The sequence below is a fragment of the Miscanthus floridulus genome, chromosome 12 (assembly GCF_019320115.1).
Source record: "Miscanthus floridulus cultivar M001 chromosome 12, ASM1932011v1, whole genome shotgun sequence".
NCBI classification, from domain to species: Eukaryota; Viridiplantae; Streptophyta; class Magnoliopsida; order Poales; family Poaceae; genus Miscanthus; species Miscanthus floridulus.
In genome coordinates, this window is record NC_089591.1 from 51,968,099 (window position 1) to 51,986,199 (window position 18,101).

At 48.4% G+C, this 18,101-nt stretch overlaps 3 protein-coding genes across 4 annotated transcripts; 1 reads left to right on the top strand and 2 right to left on the bottom strand.

Moving 5' to 3' along the window:
- Positions 1–325: 325 nt before the first annotated feature.
- On the top strand, positions 326–3,377 carry LOC136496548 (ras-related protein Rab-2-B). Of its 2 annotated transcripts, XM_066492252.1 has the most exons (7): positions 326–411; positions 584–723; positions 1,202–1,284; positions 1,392–1,596; positions 1,678–1,746; positions 2,528–2,757; positions 3,120–3,377. In XM_066492252.1, the coding sequence occupies exons 1-7, from the start codon at positions 366–368 to the stop codon at positions 3,145–3,147; spliced, it is 801 nt and encodes a 266-aa protein (XP_066348349.1). In that variant the 5' UTR covers positions 326–365; the 3' UTR covers positions 3,148–3,377. The 2 variants fall into 2 exon arrangements, with proteins under 2 accessions (XP_066348349.1, XP_066348350.1); XM_066492253.1 differs by lacking the exon at positions 2,528–2,757.
- A 3,231-nt stretch (positions 3,378–6,608) lies between these two features.
- On the bottom strand, positions 6,609–9,153 carry LOC136496586 (small nuclear ribonucleoprotein SmD1a-like). The gene is made up of 5 exons (XM_066492300.1): positions 9,034–9,153; positions 8,557–8,827; positions 8,360–8,436; positions 7,080–7,271; positions 6,609–6,995 (listed from the first exon to the last, which is right to left on the bottom strand). Exons 2-5 carry the CDS (start codon positions 8,568–8,570, stop codon positions 6,931–6,933), a joined length of 348 nt encoding a protein of 115 aa, XP_066348397.1. The 5' UTR covers positions 8,571–8,827; positions 9,034–9,153; the 3' UTR covers positions 6,609–6,930.
- Positions 8,946–11,609, bottom strand: LOC136496585 (protein FATTY ACID EXPORT 6-like). Its single transcript, XM_066492299.1, has 6 exons — positions 11,335–11,609; positions 10,400–10,601; positions 9,749–9,916; positions 9,577–9,623; positions 9,460–9,500; positions 8,946–9,370 (listed from the first exon to the last, which is right to left on the bottom strand). Exons 1-6 carry the CDS (start codon positions 11,455–11,457, stop codon positions 9,283–9,285), a joined length of 669 nt encoding a protein of 222 aa, XP_066348396.1. The 5' UTR covers positions 11,458–11,609; the 3' UTR covers positions 8,946–9,282.
- Between the last annotated feature and the right edge of the window lie 6,492 nt (positions 11,610–18,101).

Genomic DNA, 18,101 nt, shown 5'->3' on the forward strand with positions numbered 1-18,101 from the left:
CCCGTTGGTCCCGTCGCCCCCCTCCCTTCCTCCGTTCCCCGATTGGATCCGCGCGCCTCGCAACCTGCTGCCACCGCCGCCGCCGCGGCGAGATGGAGATCCAATCTAACCCGCTTGCGACGATGATGCTGACGGCCTTCCCCTGCTTGGCTTGGCTTTGCTGCAGGCGTCGGCAAGTCGTGCCTGCTGCTGCAGTTCACCGACAAGCGCTTCCAGCCCGTTCATGACCTTACCATCGGCGTCGAGTTTGGGGCCCGGATGATCACCATCGATAACAAGCCCATCAAGCTCCAGATTTGGGACACGGTCGTTACCCCTCCCCCCCGCAGCTCTTCGTTCCCCGAGGAACGAGCCCGCCACCGGAGATGTCGTACGCCTACCTCTTCAAGTACATCATCATCGGCGACACAGGTCCGTCCCGTTGGTCCCGTCGCCCCCCTCCCTTCCTCCGTTCCCCGATTGGATCCGCGCGCCTCGCAACCTGCTGCCACCGCCGCCGCCGCGGCGAGATGGAGATCCAATCTAACCCGCTTGCGACGATGATGCTGACGGCCTTCCCCTGCTTGGCTTGGCTTTGCTGCAGGCGTCGGCAAGTCGTGCCTGCTGCTGCAGTTCACCGACAAGCGCTTCCAGCCCGTTCATGACCTTACCATCGGCGTCGAGTTTGGGGCCCGGATGATCACCATCGATAACAAGCCCATCAAGCTCCAGATTTGGGACACGGTCGTTACCCCTCTTTCTCTGCTACTTTCCTTCGTTCGTACGTATCCCTTAGATACTTACTTCAGGTCGCCATAGGGTCTACCACTACCAGTTGAAGCATCATAATTGCTTCCTCAGTTGCTTACTACTTGCTTGATTGTTCATGGGACTTGAGCTACTCAAGTCCGGTTGCAAACTTGATTTTACGATGTCCAATTGGTCTGACATAAAGTTGTTTTGGAGGGTCTGTAGTTCAAGATGAAAACATTGCATCTTGCTGAGCCCTGGAGCTACAATATTCTGGACATTCTTTTTGTTCTGTATCAGTTTGCCTTGCCCCACTGAAATTATTGGATTATTAGCGCACCTGAACTATGGGACCGTTTGTTGATTTAAGCTATCCTTGGCGCCACGCCACAATGTTAATAATATGGAATACCCACGTGGCCACATGCATCATCCATCTGACCTGACTGCGCTGTCTTTTAACATTTTCCAGGCTGGGCAAGAGTCATTCAGATCCATAACTAGGTCATACTACAGAGGCGCTGCTGGTGCTCTTTTGGTTTACGATATCACTAGGTGATTACCCCCACAAATTCTTAGTAGCTTGGGTGGCCTTTCTCGTGCACGCAGTTTCCTGAATCATGCTGATTCTGGCATTCAAATCCATGTTGAACTGATTTCAGGAGGGAGACTTTCAACCACCTGGTAAGCTGGCTGGAGGATGCGAGGCAGCATGCGAATGCTAACATGACGATTATGCTTGTTGGGAACAAGTGTGATCTGTCTCACAGGCGTGCGGTGAGCTACGAGGAAGGCGAGCAGTTTGCAAAGGAACATGGCCTTATCTTCATGGAGGCCTCTGCAAAGACTGCACAGAATGTCGAGGAGGTGATGCTTGATTCTTGGTGTATCTATGTGCAGTTAAAATATTTTCCAATTTCCTCATGCGGCATGAACTTTTAAACACAGGCATTTGTTAAGACTGCTGGAGCAATCTACAAGAAAATCCAAGATGGCGTTTTCGATGTATCTAATGAGGTACCTTTTAATCCCAAACCGTCACTTTTGCTCTGCTTAAGGAAAATGTAGTGAGCCCCTTCGATGTTACTCTAAGTACCATTTAAAGAACTTATGTAGATTCTTAACCGATGTATTACAGCCCAAAACCTTTGCTGAGATGAGTGCCAGATACTCATGTACCTTTGTGTTCCATTTTGGAGTACTATATATGGGTTGCCTTACGAAGTGCATAAGTCATTATTACCTATCTCATAGAAAGTTTATCCCCTTCTCCTTACAACCTTCATACACTGAAATGTTGAAATGAGGATAGCCAAACCTGTAAACTGGAAAGGACAATATTGACAGGCAGAGTGCCTGTTTGTCCTTGCGATCTCTTGAAACTTGCTGTTAATTAAGACCTTGTACCAATGTTTTCAAGGCGGTAAGGCGAGGCGTGGTGACTGACTACCACCTTACGCTTAAGCGACTAAGGCGTGAGGCGAGGCGACGCCTTAACAGCTTAAGGAAAACTTAAAAAAGCAGCTTAGAGCAGTAGATAATGAAGAAAAACGAAAAGGAAAAAATGAAAAAGAAAGGAGAAGGAGCAAGAAGTAGCCTGGCCCAGCCCACCAGACAGCCCATATTTGCCCCTAACCTTCCTAGGTCATCTCTCGAACTCCCAATCCTCTCTCCAGCGCCGCCGCATCTCTCTCTCTCTCTCTCGTTCTCCACTACCACTCCGCCTCCGCCCCTGTCTCTTGCTTCCCTCTCTCCTCCAGATGACCAAATGTGCTGCTCTGCTTGCGGGATGTTGTAGGATGTTGCAGGCCAGCGCCGATTGGGGAAGATGGCCGTGGCCCACACAGGCGGCTGCACGGCTCGGCGGCAGGCGGGCGGCAACTTCTCCCGTCGGCGCAGGAGAACGCGTCGGCACGGGCGAGCTGCGGCTTCTTGTTCCCCTCCCGCTGTCCCGCTCACGGGTGTGGAATCTCCCGCGCACCCGCTCTCTCGCTCCCGCTCTTCCCGCTCACTGGTGTGGAATCTAAGGCGAGTCGTCACTGGTGTACTCTTAATTTATATAATGAATCGCTGAGAAGTAGCTTTTTCTGAAATGGTATAAGTGGATAAACTTGATAATATAATTTTGCGGGGGAGGTGTTGTTGATGCTGAAAGAGATCGATTTTTACTTGTTAGTGTCTAAGGATTAGAGATAGATTTTTACTTGTTAGTGTCTAAGGATTAGCAGATAAAGCATTTTTTCTGGAAACTAGCAGTTCTCTGATAGTGAAAACGCCATTTGCCACCAGGAAACCTTGTCCTGCTCTCCAAAACATTTTGCTTGCTTACAATATGTATCTTGTTACCGCCACATGAGTATGATCTCATACATCTTTTGTCAAATTCGCAGTCTTACGGAATCAAAGTTGGATATGTAGTCCCTGGCCAATCTGGAGGTGCTGGTAGCTCGTCTTCTCAAGGTGGTGGCTGCTGCAGCTAATCTGCTAACGTCGTTATTATGTACAAAGGCATATCTGTCGTGTGTCATATACCAGCTGCGTTATCTTCATGTTTCTGAGCGTAAAATAGTTACTGCTACAGGTTGCTTTGTTATTTGACACACCAATGGATTCTGTGCCTGAACGATTTAAGAGATTCAGTTTATTTATGTCAGGTGTTTACAAACTCAGTAAATCACTAGATTCTTTACTGTCTTCTGTCATTAAGCACTCACTAATTCTGTCCATTTGCATGTGTAATTGTAAATAAGATACCTCGATGCATTGTTTGGTATGATATTAGTTTGTCTTATTTGAATATGTTGGAACTCCATGTTTCGGGAAATACACGTCTTGGATACATGAGCTTATCAAACTATGATGGGGCCAATCACTGAATAGTGAAATACTCTGCTTCCAGAATGGTCAGAGGTTCTGTTTAGGATCGTGGTAGCTTTCCGCGATATGTACCAGGCATAGTTTTTGCCTGTAAGGAAAAATTAGGGGCACCCTTTATGTGTGCTTAGCTGATGCATCTTGCTGGTTTTGTAGTTAAATTCACAAAGACTTCCGAGCCGAGGGAAGGAGAAGTAAAAAAAGAAAAAAGGAAAAAGCGACAGAAGTAAAAAAGGAAAAAGAAAAGAAAGAAGTAACCAGCCGAGAAGAAGTATTTTTTTTAAAAGAAAGAAGTAAACAAAGGAAAAAGAAAAAAAGAAAGAAAGAAAACAAGGTTTGCAGGTATTGCATCTTGCTGGTTTTGTAGTTAAATTCACAAAGGCTTCCAGCCGAGAGGAGAAGTAAAAAAGTAAAGAAGTTAAAAAAAAAAGAAATAAGTAGATAGAAGGAGAGAGAGAGAAATAAGGTTTGCACAGCCGTACTTTTTCAACGAGGAACGGTGTTTTTCTCTCACAACGAAATCAATGAACACTATTTGTCTTCTTATCGAAGCGAACAGGGCCGATGAATAAGCTGTTCTTGTTTCCCCCCTTTTCTTTTTAAAAATGAACCGAGCTGTTCTTGTTTCTGGTTCTCAAAATCACTGGTCCAATCCAATACTACATCAGTTCATGTACTTATGCCAAGATATAGATCCGATTAATAAGCAGACAAACAAAAATGAAGAGTTGGTGCCAAAATCATCATGGAATTGTTTGTAGTCTACTGCACTCTACACCAAGCAACAGAAACTTACACACCGATCAAGTACGTAATTTACAGCGTCTGCTTCTACTCTGCTGCCTCCACGAAGGAGCTTAGCACGTCTTACACACACGCCTGCACCGACCACCGCAGACCAAGATCCCCAGGCAGGCAGATGCAGCAGCAGCCAGCAGAGGCCATGCCTGGTGTGGCTCAGTCAGGTGAGGCTTAAGGCCTCTGCCTGCCGACCGGAGTTCAAGGCCCGCTGTGGGCAGAATTTCCGGTACCCACCAAAAAAATCTCCTCGTCTGTCTCGACTTTCCCAAAGCACAGGCAACGGACCGGCCCACTCACAGGGTAACGGGCCCCTGTGTAAGGGCGGGACACGGTGTTCGGGGGTTTTCTCGGCCTGCGTGAGAAGGTCTTCTTCCTTAAGCACAAAGTTGCGGGGGCGGTCTGCCCACCGTAAACCGAGTTATTGGATTAAGCCTCCCAGGCAACACCTGGCCAGGCATAGGATTTCGTCCTTCTCGGGGCACGATCCTTGCCTGGACGAGAATCTGCCTGCCAGTCACAATCCAAACACGCTATACCTGCCTGGTTGTGTTGCAGTCGAAGCACGGTGTGGTTGCGGCCGAGGTCCTTGATCCTGTCGTAGCCGTGCCTGAAGACGCCGAGGCCGAAGAGGACGCCGATGAGGAGGCAGATGACCAGGATCACCAGCACGTAGCACCCCACACTGCTCCTTGGTGAACTTGAGCTTGCACATGGCGCCTCTCTCCTGGTGGGTATCTGACTGACTGTTAGGGAGGGGGGTTCTTATCGGAGGGAAGTATGCTTAGGCAAGTGTCTGTCGCCCCTGTCCCTTCGGCGGTATGGCAACGGTATCGCTTACAGGTGAAGCTACAGCACAGCGAGGGGCAGGTCAGAGCTGCGCGTACCCCTGATGATGATGTGCCTTTTGCCTTTGTGCCATGCCAAGAAGAGATGAAGAATCTGATCGCCGCGGACTGTATGGACTAACCCACGACACATGGCTCTCTTTTTCTACGATTGTACGAATAATTGCCGTGTAAAGCTAGTGCGGCCAGGAGAAGGATGGAGGGACGAGCGTAAACCCAGGGCATGTGGACAAATTTATTCGGTGATAGCTACTCCACTCTACAAGCTACAGGTGGATGATATGATCGGTTCCGCTATCAGTCATTTGGGGACCGGATTGCGATCCACAATCCGGCGGTTGCGTTGCAGCTCTGAAAACACAATCATAGACTCGTTGGACGAGACGCTTGCAGGCCATGGTGTGCCTGCCTCGCGACTGGTTCGGGAGGCCATCGACACACGACAGCGCACGGCACGGCAGTAAGGACTGCCACCGGCCACCGCTCCGCGGCTCGCGGCCCCGCCGATCGATTGCCGAAGGTTCGTGCACCGCCACGATGCTCCTGCTGAAAGCCTGAAAGTGATAGCGATGACCGGTGGGAGTGGGTAGGTGCCGGAAGCAGCAGGTTCTAGGGTGATCCCACCGGTGGACATCACACGCCGGGGCAAAATAGTTGATTTAATTTGAGGCGGAGGCTGGGGCAAATGAATGAGACGGAGGAGTACTGCCTTCACTTATAATAACAACGCTAGAGAAATAAAAATAAAACTTATAATTTTTTTTTATCGAAATTAGTTAAATTATATGCAAGTTATGGATATAAAACTTGCATCAACAGATTTGTGTAAATAATCTCTGAGATTATATTAATTTTGTAGGAATCGACCAAATATTAGAAGAGAAACTAAGGGTCAGAATCTTATTGTGCGGAAGGACTATCCAGTGCTACTCAACAGTCAACACTGTATCTGTATTGACAGATCGCCAGGTGACGCCGACCAAAGTGGGGGAAATCAAGGTGGGCAATGGGCACGGAGTATCTTCATCTCTGTTCGCAAGCTGAACTTGTCCATTTTGACTAACTCTGAACCATGTAAACGTTACAAAGAAAACGAATGGCTCAATTTGCTACCAAAAAAAAACAAAACATCCTGAGACAGAATCAACAGCGCAATCATGGCAATTCAAGCTCAACAGCTTCAGATGATCCAAGCATACTTTCCTTTACCGAGCACGTTTCTTCAGTACAGCAGAAAACTCAATACAGGCCACCAGCACGTCGCATGAGAGAAAATTGTATATCTTCAGCAAAATCAGTATCTCCGATCGATGGGAATTTAGCTTCAAGCAGAGCTAAAGATCAAATAGAGGCAGAAACAACTGCAAGGCATAGCTCTAGATCAATAATCCCCATGTGAAAACACAAGCATACAACCTTAGATATCCAAAGTTCTGCGGCATCTTATATGTATGCGTGGGGAAAGACATTACAAATTAACTACAGTGTAAACCTAAGACAGACATGAATCATAGGCCAAGGTGATCTCCACAACAAGAACTACTGAGATTGAGATATTTTGTCCGCATTCATCAGAAGGGTAACAATGCAACATTCTTTCACATAGCGTGCAGGGGAAAGAGGTTACATTGTACGGGAAACTTGTCGGGCAAGAGAGCCGACAGCAGGGGAACAATAAAGCTCAGCGCAGCCCCCGGCCCCGACCACGTCCACGACCACGGCCGCGACCACGCCCCAAGGGCTTTCCTGAATAGAACAAACATTGACCAGTCAGTTGGTATCATTAGTAACAATTAGACTCAATCAGAACAAAAGCGGAGGAAACCAAACCTGTAGTTGGCTTCTTAGGCTTGACCCTAGGGGTTTCCTCTACCAGCAAAGTTTCCAAGTTTAAGCTGTCAGGAAGAATGTAGTAGCGAATGTTGTTTCCTCGCACGCTAAGGTGGTCAAGTGTTACAGGGTTCTTCCCTTTCAGTGTAAGCTTCACTGTCTTCAGATGAGTGTTCATGCTTATGTCAACACCTACGAAAAATGTGCATGAATCAGAGGATATGCTGTAAAAACTAAACCATGATCCTACATTAATCTCATCAGTATTAGCAAAATATGTGCGGATCATAATATTGTGAGTACACCGTTCAAGGGCCAGAACTGCAATCAAACAGTAATTTCCTGAATTGTACCACAAAGAAAAAGGAAAGTTAAAACAAGCCTTTCACGATGTATATTCCCCTCTCTTGTGGATAACGAACTTTTGCATGCCCCCAACATCAAAATGTAGTTTACAGGCAACCCTATCCACCCAAAACATTAACATGAAAAAATCTACAAAGTTGTAAGCTACCATTCCAATCCCGATTCCCAAGAAACCCCTCTTAAGAAGAAAAATCAATATTCTCCACTAGCATCATCTATGTATTTCATTATATGAAATAGTGTATTGACATCATCTAAGTTTCACATGTATTAAATTACTGAAGGAAGGGCACAAGTACATGAGAAGCTAAAACAATTGCAAATTCAAGTGTGCACTTGAATACCAACTGATGCAATTCCCATTGTTTTAACAGACATCTGACCAGGTGACCATCCCTTAGCACTAATGGATCTAAAACTTAAGGCAACCAATTGACAGCTTCAATTATCCACCCACTAGTCATCACTCGACAGGAATGCTCCCTTGATAAAGAAATCCTACAAGAAATTTAGGGCTAAGCAAATCTCCTGTGAGGCTATGAACCATGCAGAACAAAAGAGTAAAACCCAAGTCTAATTGAATATACCCAAATAGCAAATTTCAGTGGGATGGCATAAACCACACATATGGTTTTATTTGAAAGGACTTGTGGCGCATAACAGATACAAGAGCTGTGCGCAAAAGGGATGCTGAACTCTACTTGTCTCTAAAGCTAAGTCAGACGACAGTTGGCTCCCAGAACGGTACACAAGCAAATCACACTACCTCTTCAGATCGAGCTGAACAAATCCTAAGGAAGTAAGCATACAAGCATCGGACAAAAAACCCTAGAATTTGAAGCCTCTTCAGATCGCAGAAATTTAAAGGTTTCCCCGCGGCCCCGCTACCGCTAGAGGTTAGAGTCGAAGCGTACCGGTGATGGTGCCGTGTACAACCGTGCCGTTCTTGAGCTCGATGGTGACCGTCTCATTGTTCAGCTTCATAAGGAACCTGCGGCAAAACCCCAAATCGAGCACCAAATTAGGCGAGGTTCGTACCAAACGGAGCGGCGAGGAAGGGAAAAAGAGGAGCCAATCCGAACAAAGGGCGAACGAGTACGGGGGGCGTTACCTGACGAGCTTCATCTTGGCGGGCCTGACTTAGGGAAGGAGCGGCGGCGGCGGGGAGAAAGCGCGGAGGCAGCCGGCGGAGCTGACGCTTGTTTGCTTTCTCGGAGCGGGAGGAGTAAACCCTAGTTTGAAGGCTGATCTGGCCGACGGGTGGGAGGCGGTTCGAGCGGCATAGTTGGGCCTTTGTTGGGCCATTTGATTGAGCTTTATGAAAGTCTATACTATTTTTTCTTGCAAATCCATTCAAATACGGTAACATGCGTTTCTTGTTCCTGGCAAAATATGTTCTTATATAAGGTTAAAAAAAAAATATGGGATTGTAAATAACTGCTTGTGTTGTGTGTAGCTAATTAAAACGACTGCATAAGTGAATGTACGAGCTCATCGGGCTACAAAGTACAAAACACCTCGGATTCCTCAGGTGTAGTTCAATTGTTCAAATGTATCAAGTAGATGCTGAGCAAGCTTATCTAGTTACCTTTATCACGTTCATTCATGTGGAAGAAAACAGCATGTTCACTGAAGGGCAGGGCTATTGTCCTCTGATGCTTTATTTGCTCAAAGTTTCAGGCTACCAGAATAGAAAAACCAAAGGCCCAGCCAGGCGCCAGCAGTGAACTAAGATTGAAGAATATACATAGGAAGACCATCAAAATTTTACTATACTAGCTGACACATGATGAACGAAAGGTCAACCCACGCTGATCCTAAACCGAATCCCCTCTTCCTACTGCGGTGGAATGGCTGCCAACTTCTTAGGTGGGGGATTCCCTCCCGCAAGCAGCACATAAGCGTAGAAACAACCCATTGCAGTGCTGCATGATTTTCAAGCAGGTGAGAACATCAGATCTTGTCCAAAGGGGACAACGGCGTTGGATGGAGATGGACAGTATAGAGAAATTACCTCAGTGACGCGTAGAAGCCCCAAGGAAGGAGTCTATTTGTCTGCGCACAGAAGTAAAGATTAGCCCTATATTGACAGTAATTGTACTATATATTCTGTACGAGTTAGCGGAGTTACCAAGAAGTAAGCATGAGAGTACTTCCATGCCAGGAAAGCAGAAATTGCTGCAAAAACACAGGAAGAGCAGGTTGATAAGCAATGGGACACAGGTACACCTAGTTTCACTGTGATTACATTGTAACTCAGATACTTTGTATCACAAAGCTTAGGATGATGATATCCATTCTACCTGCTTGGGCCAAGATAAGCAGGAAGCTGGATCTGCCGCTCCTCCAAAACTTTAGACTGAGAATACCAAGTAGCAGAGTGGCAAGTCCTGGTGCAATACCCAAGACAAGACTTATGGTGCTTCTGGAGAAGATGTATCCTAGAAGCCCCATAGAGAATAAAAGACCACCTACATTACCAAATGAAGTATCATTATTTCACTCATCTGTATGTCGATACATGAATGACAACCAAGTTGATATTTCCAAAACTTAAAAATATTGAACTGCTCAGAAATACAGGATGCCACGCGTGCGAGAAGAACAAGGCCAGTGGAACAATTTGTCATCAAGTTTTAAGTATGGAAGCACAAGATGCTGATTTCCAGTAGTCTAAGATTTATCATTTGCCACATCAGGATCTCTATATAACATAACATGTTAGATAATGAGTTTAGAACAGCTTTGCTATCAAGAAAATGAAACTATGTTTGCAATCAACACATTTAGAACAACTTTGAACAATTTATGCTATGACCAGCTCTTAATTCCTTGAAAGCTGCCAAACATCTTTCAGAAAACCGACAGTTGATACAACATAGAAGTCTCCAGTGCACAATTTGTATCCATCTAAGCACACAGTAAAGGTATACATTATTGGAACTCAAGCTTACCAAAAGGGATCCCAAGGCAAAAGTCATGGATTTTAGCACTCCTCTTCTGAGGAATAACATGCTGCTCCACCTGTAATTCCTTCATCTGGTCTGATTGCAAATCTAACTCTTCAACTCGAGCATTCTCATTGGCACATTTTGTTGAAAGTTTAGCAGAAAAACCAAATGGATTCGTACAAACTCCACCTGTAGAAATCGAAAGCTGTGGAGAAAACAAAACATGTTAATCCATCCTCTGATAGTTATAGCCAAGCAAACTTTCAGCAAGAGCACAGATTAATACGGTGGTTAACATCAACGCCTTATTTAATATTTCAAGAAAAAAAATACAAATATCAACATATACACACGAAATGCATGGAAAATACCTATATCTATAACACATTAAGCACATTGTTCGGAGAAAATAAAACATTCATCTGTTTCAGATCACGATCCAGGATCAATTTTGTCCACTTAAGAACAGGAGATTCAAAAGACAGTCCTTCTAGGCTCTAGGTTCGGACAAACACATAATTGCTGATAGAATTCATGACTCCTCGAGGCCAAGAGCTCAATTCAGCGGAATTGGAAATTTGCTGACGCAGAGGACACCAGAAGAACACAGACGCACCGGTACTGCCTTCAGTTCATCATTTTATACATAAACCAACCCTACTGCAGTAACAAATAGATCTCGAGCCACGAAACAAGAAGTCAATTTCTGCCCAAATGCCCATCAACACCAAGTCATCAAATAACCTCTTTTGAGTCCTCTCCCTCACTTCTTCGCGATCCCATCGGATCTCATTTCCATATGGTCGTGACTAGAGGTAGTCGTGACCAATGTCCAGGTAAACCTTATACTAGGTTCTTCGCAGGAAACGATCGTACACACAGGGGCAAGAGCGTCAGGAATACCAAGTTAGGGTTTAGAACTAGAATCCGAGGCATACCTTCGGGGAACCAGCTAGAAGGCTCTGCCGCCACCGGCATGAGGATGGAACTGAGTAGGCTCGAGTGCGGAGATATGCCGCCATGGCCGCAGCCGATCCGTGCAGCTGCGCCGCCGCCGCCATGGAACACGAAAGACGAGACCGTGGAACGGGACTCTGGAAGATTTCCGGAATGGGGGTGAGCTCTCTGTAACCGTCGGATGCTATCAACCCCACAGAGGGCTCGTCATGACCGTCCGATCAGAGAGAGGGGGATCCTGAAGAGCTCGGGTGCAGACTGCCCACGAGTGCACTTCTGCGGTTCTGCCTGATCGGATGGCCGGAAGAACGACTAACGCTGATATTAATTCTAATTTATTATGATAAAAAATACTATTATTTTACTAAAATGGTATGGTTGATAAGTTCACGCGAATGAGGCGTTTGGGCCTTCGTCTGGCTTTCTGTAATTCACAAAATCTTACTTCCCGTGAATTCTTCAGATAAAACGAATTCAAATAAAAAAAATTAAAGGTATCCAGGGAAAATTGTTTTGTATTGGAGACATAATTAGACAACTCCAATTTTTTTAGACAAAACAATTTGAGGTTTTACACTGGAACTGTCGTTATTTCAGAGCACTGGCCTTGAAACACAGGAGTCCAAACTAATGGTCATCCAATACTAAAGTACCCTGAAGAGGAGAAACTAATAGTCATCAACATTTATTCAACCGAGCAGTTAAGAGCGTGCCTACAGCTCTAACCGACCCCGAGGCCGCGATCTCCGCCTCGCCCGACCTCTTGGGTGCGGGCTCCGTCTAGCCCGACAGGGACCCATACCGCCGCCAACAACTCCAGATCCAAGCGTATTGGCCTGGGTCAAAACTCTTACACCAAGAAAGAGACTGGCACGTCCCGATGTAACCCGCGGCCACGACAGGCCATACCTGAGGATTCACATCAAGAACACGTCGGGTGTACCGATGTTGTTCTGCCTAACCCTTGTACGAACACTGACAGACGCGTCAGTTCACCACGACGTCCGCCAGGACGGCGTGGAGCGTCATGACCGGCAGATGATGCATGCGCATGGCGCCAGTGACGGACAGGACCACGACGTGGAACCGTCCCTGTTGACATCTACAGGGTCGGCGGGACCGACATGAAGGAGAAGAAGGACCCGGCGATCCTAGAGGCCTTTCTCTCTCTCGTTCTTATCCTTTCCTTCGCTATAACCCACACTTTTCCTTGGCCTATAAAAGAGAAAGCAGAGCGCCTCATGAAAGGGATTCCGAATCAATCGACCCATCAAGATTCGATACAGATCCGCACAAGAACATGACACGAACGCACAGCTGAGCAGCGATCGAGCTCTCAGCATCCACTCACTCCTTTCACCAGAGGCTTGAGATCCTTTCCCTCTCTCGTCCGTTGGTAACCCCTACTATAAACTTTCGGTGCTAGTAACACGAGCAGCAGCGATGAACTGGACGTAGGGACTTTCTGTCCCAAACCAGTATAAATCTCGTGTCCTCTAAGCACACAATCCGAGCCAGACGCGCAATAATACAAATTTACTTGTCGATGGTAACTCAAAACACCGACAGTTGGCGTGCCAGATAGGGGCCTTTTGCACGTCTCGACGTCCACATTAGGCCTCGGATGGCTAGTCACAACGTCAGCTAGGTCCTGAGCACGCACGTGCGCTTCAGGAACCTAGACTTCATTATTACGACAGAGGGAGAGTTCGTGCGAGCTCCCGTCGTCGTCCAACCTCTCCACTCCACCGGCCTCGACGCGATCACCGAGGCGCTTGAGGAGTTACAGCTGCACGCACCAGGGGTCCGCACCCCCAAAAGCGACCAGCTCCTCGACTTCAACTATGGGAGGCTAGAGCACCAGCTCGACGCCTTCCTGGGACCCCGATCGTTCTGGGAGGACTTGCGCCGCCTTACCTTCTCGTTCGCCAACGTCATGACGTAGCTTGCTGGAGGAGAGTCGCTGTCCCCGGAATACCTCATCCGGAGCGCCCCGACAGCGCTCCCATCCGATCTTCGCAACACCGCAAAGACTGTAGGCCACCCTATGACGCAACGCATGCCTCCATTCCCCATGAACGACGAGTTCATGGGTCTGACCGAATATGTCGCAGAATCTTTTCACGACCTCCTCGTGGGAGAATCAGGGTCACCCTCTGACTCTGACTCTAGCGGGGGGGCCATCACCCTTCTCATGAATGTTTCATGGCAGGTACCCCCGAGGGACACGTTGAAAGCATCCATGAGGGAGAGGTTTCCCCAACGAATGACCTCGATGACAAGGTCGAGAGGGATGCAGGGGACCCACCTCGCCTACGGGTGGAGCAGCTGAAGGCCCAACACCAAGAGCTCGAGGAAGCATGACTCTAGCTTGAGCAAGAACGCGCGGAGCTTGAGCAAGAGATCAAGTGACATGAAGACTGTGGGCGCACGCGTGCCGTGGCCCACGACGTGAATTGAAGGATGGTCGAGGATGATAAAGCCCTCTCATACTTCACCCGGGCGAGCCAAAACATCGCTGCTACGGCGGCCTTGCTCCGGGGGCTTCCGGGGCCTGCAACGCCCGAGGATCGTCGGGCCCATCGTGAGATTTGAGCGTACAACAATGCAATAGGCTGAGAGCTCACTGTCCCGATGATGCGAGCTCGACGCCAGCTAGCGCGCACCCTCAGAGCGACCCAACATGGATGTATCTGTCCATCAGGCATAGCAAGGCGGTAGGCCACGCACCACGGTCCCAGTGCATGAGCGTCTTGGCCGCAACTGTGACGCGTGCGAACCCTCGATACCTGCAGGTATGCCTACGGCGACGCGAGGGAGGGGGCTAGCCACGGCTACCACTCTTGTCGTGATGGACGCTAAGACAATAGCGAGGACCAAAGCCTGAGCCCTGACTTGCTGAGACCTCAGGCCTTTAGCCGACACATCCTTAATGTCGCCTTTCCACCGTGGTACCGACCGCCGACCAACATCCCAAAATACTCTAGGGAAACGAACTCTGGACTGTGGCTCGAGGATTATCAGCTTGCTTGCCAAGCCGGTGGAGCGGATAATGATGATTTAATTATCTGCAACCTTCCATTGTTCCTGGCTGATTCGGTGCGAACTTGGTTGGAACACTTTCCACCCAACAGAATCCAAAGTTGGTCGGACCTGAAAGAGATCTTCATGGGAAACTTCTAGGGCACATATGCGTGTCTTAGGAAAACCCATGGGATCTCAAAAACTACTGACAGAGGGCTAGGGAAACTCTTCGTGGGTACATCCAACGCTTCTCCTGGTAGTACAATGAGCCGCCTAACGTCGCCGACGCCGACATCATAGGAGCCTTCCTATCTAGGACCACCTATGAGTCCCTAGTTTATAAGCTATGATGTAAGGGCCCACGAATGACTAAGAAGCTCCTCGACATCGCCACCAGCCATGCCTCGAGCGAGGAGGTGGTCAGAGTGATCTTCGACCGCCTCAAGGGCAAGGCAAAGTGGGACGAGGATGCTGGTGAAGGCACCTCCAACCATCCCACCAAGAAGAAGAAGAACAAGCAGCGACGCGATGGCTCACTCGTGGCCGCCGCCGACCGCAAGGAGGGTCGAAAGCTCGCCGAGGGCACCCTGGACCACTTTGAGAAGTTGCTCGAAGGACCATGTCCGAACCATGCTTTCCCTATCAAGCATCTATATAAGGACTATGGTCTCATGAAGCGGTTCTTATCCGGAGGCTCCAACAAGTGGGAACATAGGAAGGACCCTATGCCATTCATGGACGGTGGCTTTCTAATGCTAGATGGCTACCTTATGATCTTCAGAGAGTCGATGGCCGATGACTCCAAGCACCGCTAGAAGCTCACACGCCGCAAGGTCTATACAGCTGAGCCAGCGACACCTACCTTCCTTCGATGGTCGGAATCCATCAAAACCTTTGATCGGACCGACCACCCGGAGAGCATCCCACAACCAGGGAGATATCCGTTCATGGTCGACCTGATCATCGGCATGAAGCGGCTCACCAAGGTACTGATAGATGGAGGCAGCGACCTCAACATCATGTAAGCCAAAATGCTCGACTGCCATGGGCATCGACCGATCACGCATCCAACCAACCATAGCGCCTTTCCACGGCATCATGCTTGGAAAGTAGGCCATGCCACTTGGGTAGATCAATCTGCCATCACCTTTAGGGATCCAACCAATTACAGGATGGAGACCCTTACCTTCGAGGTGGTCGAGTTCCACAGAACCTACCATGCCATCCTAAGACGTCCATGCTACACAAAGTTCATGGCTATCCCCAACTACACCTATCTAAAGATAAAGATGCTAGGACCAGTGCAGGGGTCATCACCATCAGCACCTCCTTCTAGCGCACCTACAAGTGCGAGATCGAGTGTTGCGAACATGCCATGACAATCATCGTCTCCAAGGAGCTTGCGGCCATCAGGAAGGAGGTCACTAAAGAAGCACCTTACTCCAAACTGGTCGGTCGGGTCTTTTGAGCCTGTAGAGGGCACCAAGGAGGTCCTCATAGACCCCTAGTGGCTCCAAGGGCAAAGTGGTGCATATTGGCACCACGCTTTCCTCCTAATAGAGACATTGTTGCATGGAAACCCTCGGACATGCCAGGCATTACTAGAGAAGTCATCGAGCATGCCTTGAAGATTAGGCTAGGCTCCATGCCAGTGAAGAAGCACCTACGTCGCTTCGACGAGGAGAAGCGCAGGGCCATTGGCGAGGAGATTGCGAAGCTTTTGGCAGCCAGGTTCATCAAGGAAGTATACCACTCTGAGTGGTTAGCCAATCCCATTCTGATATGAAAAAAGAGTGGAAAAGGGAGAATGTGTGTCAACTAAACGGGTCTCAACAAAGCGTGTCCAAAGGATCCATTTCCTTTGCCACGCATAGACCAAGTAGTCGACTCAACCTCAAGGTGCGAAACCCTTTGCTTCCTTGATGCATACTCCGTGCACCATCAAATAGCGATGAAAGAGTCCAACCAACGCATGATATCTTTCATCACCCCATTCGAATTGTTCTGCTACGTCACGATGTAGTTCGGTCTGAAAAACATGGGGGCTACATTCTGGCGTTGTATGCTCAAATATTTCGAGGACCTCATCGGGCGAACCATTGAGGCCTACATGGATGACATTATGGTCAAGTCCAAATGGGCTGACCTGGTCATAGCCAACCTAGAGCAGACCTTAACAAAACTCTAAGCAAACAACATTAAGCTCAACCCCAAGAAGTGTATTTTTGGGGTCCCAAGGGGTATGATGCTGGGTTTTATAGTCTACAAACGTGGCATCGAAGCCAACCCGAAGAAGATCTTAGCCATCATGAGGATGGGCCTGATTCAGAACATAAAGGGGGTACAATGAGTTATAAGGTGCCTCACCACGCTCAGCCGCTTTATCTCACGCCTCGGCAAATGAGGTCTCCCCCTCTATCGGCTCCTGAAGAAGGCCGACCGTTTCGAATGGACGCCCGAGGCCTAGGAGGCACTTGACATAGTCAAGCAGCTTCTGATGAAGGCCCCAATCCTAGTCCCTCCGATCAACTGGGGAACCGCTTCTACTCTACATTACGGCCACCACGCAAATGGTTAGCGACGTCCTAGTGGTGGAGCGAGAAGAAGAGGGACACTCCCTCAAAGTGCAGCGTCCCATGTACTTCATTAGCGAGGTCTTGTCTGATTCTAAGACTCGCTACCCCCAAATCCAAAAACTCATGTACATCATCCTCATCGCTAAGAGGAAGTTACGTTACTACTTCGAGTCACATCCGGTGATGGTCGTGACTTCCTTCCCTCTCAGTGAGGTCATCCAAAACTTGGATGCCACAGAAAGAATCGCGAAGTGGGCACTCGAACTGATGGGTCAAGGCATTTCGTATGCCCCTCGAACATCCATCAAGTCCCAAGTGCTAGCTGATTTCGTTACAGAGTGGTCCGAGGTCCAAATGCTGCCAGCAGCCATCGACCAAGAGTACTGGATGATGTACTTTGATGGATCACTGATGAAGAAAGGCACCGGCGTGGGGCTAGTCTTCATTTTGCTCCTCGGGGTACACATGAGGTACATGGTTCGCATCCATTTCCCCTCCTCCAACAATATGGCTGAGTATGAGTTACTCATCAACGGCCTACGCATCGCCATTGAGCTGGGTATCCGATGGCTCGACATCTAGGGTGACTCCTAGCTGGTCATCGACCAAGTCATGAAGGAATGAAGCTACCACAATGCCAAGATGGCTACAAATTGCCAAGAGGTCCGTCAGCTGGAGGACTAAGTTCAACGGTTTCGAGCTCAATCATATCCCAATGCATCTCAACGAGGTGACTGACACGCTGGCATAAATGACGTCTGGCCGAGAGCCGGTGCCAATGGGCATCTTCGCCAGTGATCAATATAAGCCCTCGGTTCGCTACGAGGAGCTAGAACAAGTTGAATATGGGCCACCTGCCCTAGGCTCGGGGGCTAACCAACCATTGGCTCCATCCGACCTTGTAGTCATGGAGCTTGACAAAGATCCAACGATAGAGCCTGACCCTCTAGTCGACTGAAGGATGCCTTACCTCAACTACCTCCTCCATGAGGCGCTACCGATGGACAAAATGGAGGCTCGGTGGCTAGCGCATCGCGCTAAGTCCTTTGTCCTTATTAAGGGTGAGCTCCATAGGCAAAGCCACACCTGAGATCCTACAGCGCTATATCCCCATCGAACAAGGGAAGCGGTTGCCGAGCGACATCCAC